This window comes from Nicotiana tabacum, unplaced genomic scaffold, assembly GCF_000715075.1.
Source record: "Nicotiana tabacum cultivar K326 unplaced genomic scaffold, ASM71507v2 Un00003, whole genome shotgun sequence".
Classification (NCBI taxonomy): Eukaryota; Viridiplantae; Streptophyta; class Magnoliopsida; order Solanales; family Solanaceae; genus Nicotiana; species Nicotiana tabacum.
In genome coordinates, this window is record NW_027438241.1 from 1136603 (window position 1) to 1148123 (window position 11521).

The following is an 11521-nucleotide window of genomic DNA, read 5'->3' on the forward strand; positions in this document are numbered from 1 at the left end:
GAGACTAGGTACCATCACGACGTCCTACGGAGGGGAAAATGGGGTCGTGACAAGTTGGTATCAGAGCTCTAGGTTCATAGGTGTTATGAGTCACAAGTAGGTTTACTAGAGTCTCGCGGATTGGTACAGAGACGTCTGTACTTATCTTCAGGAGGCTATGGAACTGTTAGGAAAAGTTTCACTTTCTTTGATTCCTTATCGTGCAAGATTTTGACTTCGGACTTTAAACTTCTATCTTTCTATTCTCTCACAGATGGTGAGGACACGTACAGCTGGATCGGATGACCAGACACCCGCGCCTGCTGCTAGAGCTGCAAGAGGCCGGGGCTAGGGTAGAGGTCAAAGACGTCCACGTGATGCAGCCAGAGCACCCACCATAGAGGGGCCACCAGTTGCTCCAGTTGGAGGGAAGACACCTAAGATGCCTGTTACTACGCGAACCCTCCAGGAGACTCTAGCCTAGTTCCTGAGCATGTACAGTACCTTGGCTCATGCAGGACTGAAATAATACCTGCTCCTGCCACATCTCAGGCCGGGGGAGGAGCACAGACTCCTGTCCCCGGTACCCCAGAGCAGCGGGTTCAGGTCGACCAGGTTCTAAAGATCATACCGATGTAGTTGGTAGCTCCAGTTCAGCCCGAGGTTAGAGCAGCAGCATCTGAGGTAGAGCAGCTCAGGCTCGAGCGGTACACGAAGTACCACCCTCTTACTTTCAGTGGCTTGGTGTCAGAGGATGCCCAGAGTTTTCTTGAGGAGTACCATCGTATCCTCCGTACTATAGGTGTTGCGGAGACTAGTAGGGTTTCTTTCACTACGTTCCAGCTTAGAGGTGCAGCCTATCAGTGGTGGCGCACATACGAGTTGGATAGTCCGGCTGAGGCAGCTTCATTCACTTGGACTCAGTTCTCAGATATGTTCTTGAAGGAGTATGTTCCCCAGAGTCTTAAAGACGCTTTGCGCACAGAGTTTGAGCAGTTACACAAGGGTTCTATGACCGTGTCAGAGTATGCGGTCCGCTTCAATGATTTGGCTAGGCATGCACCATCCTTGGTCGCTACTATTCGAGAGCGGGTTCGTCGGTTTATTGAGGGGCTCAACCCTAGTATCAGATCGAGCATGGCCCGAGAGTTGGAGATGGATACTACGTACCGGCAGGTAGTAGGGATTTCTAGGAGGTTGGAGGGTATGCTGACTCGGTATAGAGAGCAGAGAGAGGCCAAGAGGTCTCGAGAGTCGGGCACTTACAGTGGTACTCGTGCTCCAGCGGCAGCTCGTCATGGCAGGGGTTATATGGGACGCCATGTTCATTCAGCACTTCCAGCTGTTGGCGGTGCTCTGGCCACTACAAGGTTCCAGGATCCTTATTATACACCGCCAGTTCTAGTGTGCCTCCTGCACGGGATACTTCCAGTGGTCAGTCCAGTCGATAAGGCCCGAGCCAGTCACAACAGCCACGTCCTCTGAGAGCTTGTTTTGAGTATGGCGACACTCGTCATTTGGTGAGGGATTGCCCCAGATTCAGGAGGGATGCACCTCTACAGATTTCTCAGGCACTACCTGATCCACCGGATCCTCAAGTTATGATTACAACACCAACTACCACCCCACCTGCACAGGCAGCTAGAGGTGGAGGTCGGACAGGTAGAGGTCGCCCTAGAAGGAGAGGCCAGGCCAGATATTACACCCTTCCTGCTAGGACAAAGGCAGTTCCATCAGATTTTGTTATCACAGGTATTGTTCCGGTCTGTCATAGAGATGCATCAGTCTTATTTGATCCATGCTCCACTTATTCCTATGTGTCATCTTATTTTGCTTCATATTTGGGTGTATCCCGTGATTCTCTGAGTTCAGTTGTTTATGTATCTACACCCGTGAGTGATTCTATTATTGTTGACCATGTGTATCAGCCGTGTTTGATTGTTCTTAGTGGTTTTGAGACTAGAGCCAATTTATTATTGCTCTGTATGGTGAATTTCGATGTTATTTTGGGTATGGACTGGTTGTCCCCTTATCACGCTATCCTTGATTGTCATTCCAAGATGGTTGGCTATGCTAGGTTTACCGTGACTAGAGTCGAGAGATACCTTGGATCATATTCCTAGCAGGGTTGTTTCATTTCTTAAAGCTCAGCGAATGGTTGAGAAGGGGGGTGTTGCGTATCTGGCATATGTGAGAGATGTTAGTGTTGATACTCCTACCATTGAGTCTGCTCCGGTAGTGAGGGACTATTCAGATGTGCTCCCAGCGGATCTTCCGGGCATGCCGCCCGACAGATATATTAACTTTGGCATTGATATTTTACTGGGCACTCAGCCCATTTCTATTCCACTTTATCGGATGGACCCAGCAGAGTTGAAAGAGTTAAAGGAACAGTAGCAAGAGTTGCTCGATAAGGGCTTTATTCGGCCAAGTGTATCACCTTGGGATGCTCCTGTCTTGTTTGTAAAGAAGAAGGATGGTTCCATGCGAATATGTATTGATTATCGCCAGTTGAATGAGGTTACAGTGAAGAACATGTATCCATTGCCACATATTGATAACTTATTTGATCAGCTTCACTGTGCCAGAGTATTCTCAAAGATCGACTTGCATTCAAGCTATCATCAGTTGAAGATTCGGGCGTCGGATATCTCGAAGACTGCTTTCAGGACTCGGTATGGTCATTACGAGTTCCTTGTAATGTCTTTTGGGCTGACCAATGCCCCAACAACATTCATGCACTTGATGAACAGTGTATTTCAACCCTATCTTGACTGTTTCGTCATTGTGTTTATTGACGACATTCTGGTGTACTCCCAGAGTCGAGAGGATCACGAGCAGCACCTGAGGACTGTGCTTCAGACCTTGAGAGAGAAGAAGTTATATGTAAAAATTTTGAAGTGTGAATTCTGGCTAGACTCAGTGGCATTTTTGGGTCATGTAGTATCGAGTTAGGGGATCAAGGTAGATCCGAAGAAGATTGAAGTAGTGCAGAGTTGACCTAGACCATCCTCAGCTACATTGATCCGGAGTTTTCTTGGCTTGGCGGGGTATTACTGTCGATTTGTAGAGGGTTTCTCATCTATTGCATCACCTATGACCAAATTGACTTAGAAGGGTGCTCCTTTCAGGTAGACCAAGGATTGTGAGGAGAACTTTCAAAAGCTCAAGATTGCTTTGACTACATCCCCAGTGTTAGTGTTGCCTACTGGATCGGGGTCCTATACGGTGTATTGTGATGCGTCACGCATTGGTCTCGGTGCGGTTTTGATGCGGGACAGTAGGGTGATTGCCTACGCGTCTAGACTGTTGAAGGTGTACGAGAAGAACTATCATATCCACGACCTTGAGTTAGAAGTTATTGTTCATGCCTTGAAGATCTGGCGGCACTATTTATATGGTGTTTCTTGTAAGGTTTTCATTGATCACCGTAGTCTACAACACCTGTTTAAATAGAAGGATCTTAACTTGGGGCAGCAGAGATGGTTGGAGTTGCTTAAGGATTATGACATCACCATTCTCTATTATCCCGAAAGGCCAACATGGTGGCCGATGCCTTGAGTCACAAGGCGGAGAGTTTGGGCTGTTTATGATATCTACCAGTAGCAGAGAGGCCCTTAGCCTTGGATGTTCAGGCGTTGGCCAACCAGTTCGTCAGATTGGATGTTTCCGAGCCGAGCAGAATGTTGGCGTGTGTGGTTTCTCAGTCTTCTCTCTATGATCGTATCAATGAGCGTCAGTATGATGACCCCCATCTGCTAGTCCTTAAGGACACGGTTCAGCACGGTGATGCCAAGGAGGTCACTATTAGAGAGGACGGTGTATTACGGATGCATGGCAGGCTATGTGTGCCTAATGTAGATGGTTTGCATGCGTTGATTCTCCGGGAGGCTAACAGTTCGCGGTACTCCATTCACCTAGGTTCTACAAAGATGTATCAGGACTTGAGGCAGCACTATTGGTGGAGGCGGATGAAGAAATACGTAGTGGAGTGTGTTGCTTGGTGCCTAAATTATCAGCAGGTGAAGTATGAGCATCAGTGACCGGGTGGATAGCTTCAGAAGTTAGAGATTCAATAGTGTAAATGGGAGGGGATCACAATGGATTTCATTTTTGGGCTCCCACAGACTCAGAGGAAGTTCGATGCAGTTTGGGTGATTGTGGATAGATTGACCAAGTCAGCTCATAGCATTCATGTGGTTACTACTTACTCTTCGGAGCAGCTGGCTCAGGTTTACATTCACGAGATTGCCACGCTTCATGGCGTACCGGTATCTAGCATATCCGACCGGGGTACGCAGTTTACATCACGGTTCCGGAGAGTCGTACATCGTGAGTTGGGTACTCGTGTGGATTTGAGTACAACATTCCACTCTTAGACGGACGGATAGTCCGAACGCACTATTCAGATATTGGAGGATATGCTTCGCGGGTGCGTGAATGATTTTAGGGGTGCTTGGGATCAGTTCTTGCCACTTGCGGAGTTTACATACAACAACAGTTATAAGTCGAGCATTCAGATGGAGCCGTATGAGGCTTTGTATGGTAGACGGTGCCGGTCTCCAATAGGTTGGTTCGATCATGGCGGCCTAGGCTATTAGGTACAGACTTGGTTCAGGATGCCTCGGAGAAAGTTAAATTGATTCAGGATCGACTTCGTACAGCCTAGTCCAGGTAGAAGAGTTATGCGGATCGGAAGGTTCGCGATATTGCATTCATGGTTGGGGAGCGGGTCTTGCACCGAAATTTGCCCATGAAGGGTGTTATGAGGTTCGGGAAGAAGGGTAAGTTGAGCCCTAGGTATATTGGGCCTTTTGAGATTCTTGAGAGGGTTGGAGAGGTGGCTTATAGACTTGCACTGCCACCTAGTGTCTCTACAGTTCATCCAGTATTCCATGTTTCCATGCTCCGGAAGTATCACAGCGATACGTCTCATGTGTTAGACTTCAGCTCAGTCCAGTTGGACAAGGAGCTATCTTATGTTGAGGAGCGAGTGGCCATTTTGGACAGGCAGGTTCGAAAGTTGAGGTCAAAGAACATCGCATCAGTGAAGGTGCAGTGGAGCGGTCATCTGGTCGAGGAGGCGACTTGGGAGACCGAGCATGATATGCGCATCAGTTATCCTCATCTTTTCACCACTACACGTATATCTCTATACTCGTTCGAGGACGAACGTATGTTTTAAGAGGGGGAGGATGTAACGACCTGGTCGGTCATTTAGAGAGAATTTGCCCCGAACCCCTATTTATAGCTCCCTCAATTTCATTTTTGGGTTTTATGACTTGCCGGGAGGATTTGTCTTTGGTTTCAGAATGAAATAGGTCACATAGTCCTTAAAAGGGGAGTTTAAGTCGTAGGATTTGACCGTAGTTTGAACTGTATTAAGCCGACTCTGTAATAGAGTTCTGATAGTTCCAATAGCTCCGTAGGGTGATTTTGATTTTAGGAGTGTGTTTGGATGTCGAATTTGAGGTCCGTGGTTCATTTTAGCGTTAATTGGCGAAACTTAGAAAATTGAATGATTTTTGGGAAGTTTGACCGGGAGTGGACCTTTTTATATAGGGGTCGGATTCCGATTCCGGAAGTTAGAGCAGATGTGTAATGTTAATTATGACTTGTGTGCAAATTTTGAGGTCAATCGGACTTGATTTGATAGGTTTCGGCGTCTGATGTAAAAATTTGAAATTTCAAAGTTCATTAGGCTTGAATAGATGCACAATTTCTGTTTTTAGCGTTGTTTGATGTGATTTAAAGGCTAGACTAAGTCCGTATGATGATTAGGACTTGTCAGTATATTTGGTTAAGGTCTCGGGGGCCTCGAGTGAGTTTCAGATGGTTAACAGATTATTTTTGGACTTAGAAGATTTCTGGTGCTGGGCTGGTTCTGGTGTACTCGCATCTGCGGTGGATTTGGCCGCAGGTGCGGTCTCGCATAAGCGATCTTGGAGTCGCAAATGCGGGAATGGGGGAAATTGCCAATGGTCGCAGATGCGACGTGAAGACCGTAGGAGCGGAGTCGCTTCTGGGAGGCATGTTGGTCGCACAAGCGGAAGCGCATATGCGCATTTGGGTCCGCAGAAGCGGACGTACCTGGACTAAGTTAGAACCGCACATGCGATGGAAATTTCGCAGGAGCGGAGCCGCAAATGCGGCTGTGGACTCGCAGAAGCGATTTCGCTGGGCAGAAAAGGGGCAATTCCGAGGGTTTATTTCATTCTTCATTTTGGACATTTTGAACTCGGTCTAGGGCGGTTTTTGAGAGCGCTTTCAAGGGATATCTTGAGGTAAGCTACTTGTGAACATTTTTATTTAATAATCTTGTTTCCCCATTGATTTTTCCACCTAGTTAGTATGTATTTAAGGTGGAATTTAGGAGTTTGAGGTTAGAAATTTGGAGAGTTTGATTTGAGAATTGAGTAGCGATTTGGTGTCGGATTTTGGTAATTTGGGTACGGGTGAACTCGTGGTCGGTGAGCGTTCATATTTTGTGACTTTACCCGATGGTCGACTTTTTGGGCCAAATTTTGAATTCTTTGCTAGATTCGTAGATTTATTATTTAAATTAGTTTCTCGGTGTTGTATTCATGATATGTAATTGCTTTTAGCTAGATTTGGGCCATTCAGAGTCGGAAAATCGAGGGAAAGGCATCCTTATCGATTGATTGAAAGAAATTTGAGGTAAGTGACTTGTCTCGCTTTGTGTAGTGGAAATCTCCTTAGGATTGATATTGTTGTAACACTTTGTGATATGTGAGCACCGTGTACGCTAGATGACGACTGCGTACACGGGCTAATTGTGAAAATTTTGGTTCTTGCTGAGTTGTCTTATTTTAAATTCCTTAACTGAGTTGCCTTAGCTTATGTAATGATCATGTTTAGGCTAGTATCGCATGTCTACGTTCCTTAACTCCTACTTGAAAATTGTGCAACATGCTTAGTTGAATTACTTGTTTCCCTTGTTTTGAATTAAATCTTTAACTGTAAGATTTCTTGATGTAAATTCGTTGTTTACCAGTAGGGCCCTATCCTGACCTCGTCACTGCTCTACCGAGGTTAGGCTTGGTACTTATTGGGTACCGTTGTGGCGTACTCATACTACACTCTGCACATCTTTTTGTACAGATCCAGGTTCTTCCCACCATACCAGATACCAGTGAGCTGGACCGCACGTGGAGACTTCAAGGTATACTTGCCAGTGTCAGTTGACCTCGGAGTCCCCCCTCTATCCTTACTATGTTGTTTTTCCTTATTTTCTTTAGACTCTGATGTATAGAGATACTTAGTATTTGCTCTTAGAAGCTTGTGACTTATTTTCACCGGGTTTTGGGAGTTGTAATTATTGAATAACAGTTTTATATTTATATATCATGTGTTGAGATTGGAGTTCAGTTTATTACTCATTGATTCCGCAAATTATTAGGCTTACCTAATCTTAGAGACTAGGTGCTATCACGACGTCCTACGGAGGGGAAAATGGGATAGTGACAGTAAATATAAAGAAATAAATTAAAAGAGTTAAATAATAAAAATAATAATAAAGTAAGGATGATAGTAACAGAGGAGATTAATAGTGTCACTCCAAATTTGGAGTAACACTATTCATCCCCCATTTTGGGGCAAAAATGGAGGAGCATTGGGACCACATTTTGACAAAAAAAGACTGCATTTTAGAGAAATGTGGGAGGGTTGGAGATGACCTTATAATCTGATAATCGATACGTCGAACCGTTAAACGTAATTATCCGTCCGATCCGTCCAATAAACACCCCTGCGATGTATTAGTATTTAGTTCTGCATTAATTTCAGCCACCTAACACTGTACCCGAAAAAACTCTCAGACTCTGCGGGGGGCTGTTGCTTATTCAATATCTGTCATTATTTCCACCTAACACTGGACCCCAAATATTAAGATTTCAATTGGTTGTGTTTTACCACGTGCTAGTGTAGTAGATTAGATTTCCACATGACTGATCCATTGCATGTGAACATCGGAACAATTTGGGCAAGACATTTATGAGACGTATATGCTTAAGCTCTATTATTTGTACTTTTCTTTACTTTGTTGAGCAATCAGTTCCTGAACACAAAAATACGAAAACGTGAGAAATATCTAGTACTCCTTCGTCCCATTTTAAGTGGAAAGATTCTGGGTAATTTGGTTAGTGGGATAAAGGATAATAATTATGGAATTAAATATAAAATTATTTTATCTTTTGTTTTGTTGTATTTTTGAATCCGGATTATTAATTCTGAGATTAATATATATCATAATTGTGATATTATTCTATTTTACGTTGAGGATGTGATAATAACTGAGATTACTTAATCCTAGGCTCTCCCCCAAGTTCTTTAAAAATTTCAAGGTTAAAACTGAAACCAAAAGTTTATCCTAATTTATCTAATATACACCAAATATATATTTTATATTATACCCTGTATATCTTATATTTAGTCCAATATACCAAACATATCCCAATAAAAATTTATCCACCAAATAATCCCATCATTATTTAATCCCCATATTATAATCTTGTCATTATAATTCTGGGATAACTCGTTCCCCAATCAAAAAACACCAAAGTATAACGATAAAAGTCTTATCCACTTCGTTCCAATTTATGATGTGGTATTTAATTGTGTACGGAGTTTAAGAAAACAAACTTTTAAAACATGTTGCCTAAAATAAGCAATGGACATTTTTGTGACTATAAATCATAAAAGTATAATAAGAAGTTTATAGTTAAATTATTTCTAAGTAAGAAAATATGATATCTTTTTAGGGATAGAAGGAGTAACTTTTGTGTGTGAATTTGAATTCTTTCAATATTTAAAAATAAAATAATATATTAAAAATTACATAACAAATATTATAAATTGTAATAATTAATAATTTAAAATATTTAAAAAAATCCAAAATATTAAAGCGTGATCGAAGAACCTCAAAAATTGAAATAGGAGTATCTTGTCTAGATTATAAGAGGGTAAAATGATAATTTAATCCTTTTACTGTGCTTTTTCACATTTGTTAAAATAAAATTATTAGGGGCAACCGGCAAATATCGCATATAGTGCAATTTAGGCACCATCGAGCTAGCTTCAGATATATTTGCCACATGTTTTCTTTTTCTTTTCCTGTAGTAAGGGTTAATTATATTAAGCTAGAAAATAAGCAGTCACGACTAACTATAGTAGTAAGTCTCATAAATGACTCATGGATCCTTTTATTTCACTTCGTTTTACCAGTTTCTTCGTTATTTATCATTTTCAATATATCCTACAAAATTAGCTATTCGATATCCATTTTCCATAATTAGTTGGTTTCAGAGGTTTAGCGAGGATTTCAAGTTCAGGGGTTCGAGATTCTAATCGTTTGAAGTTACTGGGTTCTAGATTAATAATTTATACATATTCAATGAAATTTTTAAGACAAATATAGGGTTCGAACCAAAACTACTGGGTTCGGCCGAACCCGCTCTCATCACTCTAGCTCCGCCCCTGGTTGGTTTTACAATTTTTATTATATTAATGTAAATAAACATATTTATTTAAATTCATTGTACTTCATTTAGATCATGTGGTGTAGTTTAATTCGTCATGAAGTTTTAATTAAAGAAAATAAAATTTTAAAACTTATGATATTAAAATCTTAAAGTGAAAATTTTTGTGCGGTCAAATCATTTATATAACTATAAAAGTTTCTCATTAAGGGTAAAATAAATAACCAAAATTAGACTTTTCAAAGTCACTTTCCTAAATTATGTGGGGGATGAGGTTGGAAGTTGTTATGAACATACATGTCTGTCAATAGTGCTTGTTGTGATTATCTGGTTTATCTAATTCTTTGAGGTGATTATCTGGTTCTGTTGTGGTTCTGTTGTACTTTGTCATCATCAAAAAGGGGAAATTTATTGAATATTGAAGTTTTGATGATTAACAAAGTATGACTAAATATTCAAAGAATCAAGTCCTCAACGTAGCTGCTTAACTGTTCTGAAGAACCTGCTCCACAGGAGAAAGAATCAGCTCTTCCTGAGTGATACTTGTACGTCTATACAAGACAGTAACTTTATTTCAAAGTTACTTAGGTTCGAGTTTGGTGGACGATGGCTACTATAAGTGATAAGGGTCGTTGCTCAAAAAGATATGGATAATTCAATCAGAGACTAAAGTCCCAAAGCGTGTGGAATCCTTGGAACAGTAGGAGTCCCATCAAAGAGGAAGTTGACTCTGAATATGACTCCTAGAAGATCTCAAGTCGTGTTTAAATAGGATTGACTTTAGACTTCTAAACTATCCTTTTGCACATCAACTAAAGAGTCATAAGTTGTTTACTTGTGTTGAGTAATTGCATTGTATTCTTCTCGAGTCAGTATAGTGAATGTGTTTTAGGTAATTGAGTTGTAATCAAGTGTCAAAATCAATCAGTGAGTTCGAGTGAGAATTTTTTCTTTACAAGTTAGAGTAACTTGTGAATCAAATAGGAGTTGTAGGAGTACTAGAGAGTATTTAATTATAGTAATTGACACATTTTGGCTTAGTGTTCTACTGGAGTTAGAGCTGAAAATCCTACGTGGTAGGTCGTGATTTTTGCACCTTTGGAGCCGGGTAATTTTCTACGTAAATATTATTGTATTTATTTTATTGCTTGTTTACTTTACGCTTAAGGAACACGGTGAAGAAACAAGTTCTTTAGTAATTCATACGGGTACTCAAACTAACAATTAGTATCAGAGCAGGTTCTCTCATTTATACGGCTAATACCTAGAGAGATCTTGGGAGCAAGGTGAGTGCTCCACCCGGAATTAATGAAGGACAATCAACTACGAGGCCACCCATGTTCAATGGAAAGTATTACAACTTGTGGAAAGCAAGAATGGAAGATTTCCTAACAGCCGAAGACTATGAACTATGGACCCTAGTGAACCAAGGTCCTTTGATTCCTACTAAACAAAATACACAAACTGAAACAGTTCCTAATGACCCCTCCGAATTTGTGGCAACATACTTCAGAATGATAGAGAAGAATGCGAAGGCTAAGAAAATCCTTATATATAGACTTGGTCTTGATGAGTATAATAGAATCTCTGTATGCTCTAATGCGAAGCAGATATGGGATGTACTCCAAACTGCTCATGAAGGAACAAACCAAGTAAAGAGATCAAGGATTGAACTACTCATAAGAAACTACGAGCTTTTCTCCATGAAGGAGTCTGAGCCCATCTAGGATATGATGACTAGGTTCACGATAATAACCAATGAACTGAAATCACTTGAAAAAGTGTTTACCTCAGAAGAGTTGGTTAGCAAAGTTCTAAGAATCCTTCCAGCTTCATGGGAATCAAAAGTCACTGCAATCCAGGAAGCCAAGGAATTGGATAAAATCTGACTTGATGAGTTGGTTGGAAACTTAAAAACTCATGAAATGAGAAAGATAGAACTGCGCAAGGAAGAACCAAAGAAGGTTAAGACCTTGGTTCTTAAAGTGTCTAAGGATGATGAATCTGACTATGATGATCCTGATCTAGCAATGTTTTCCATGTTC

General features: G+C 41.4%; 1 protein-coding gene across 1 annotated transcript; it reads left to right on the forward strand.

The window, feature by feature from the left end:
• Window positions 1-10852: 10852 nt before the first annotated feature.
• LOC142178853 (uncharacterized) lies at window positions 10853-11203 on the forward strand. Its single transcript, XM_075248617.1, has one exon. The coding sequence runs from the start codon at window positions 10853-10855 to the stop codon at window positions 11201-11203; it is 351 nt and encodes a 116-aa protein (XP_075104718.1).
• Window positions 11204-11521: the final 318 nt, after the last annotated feature.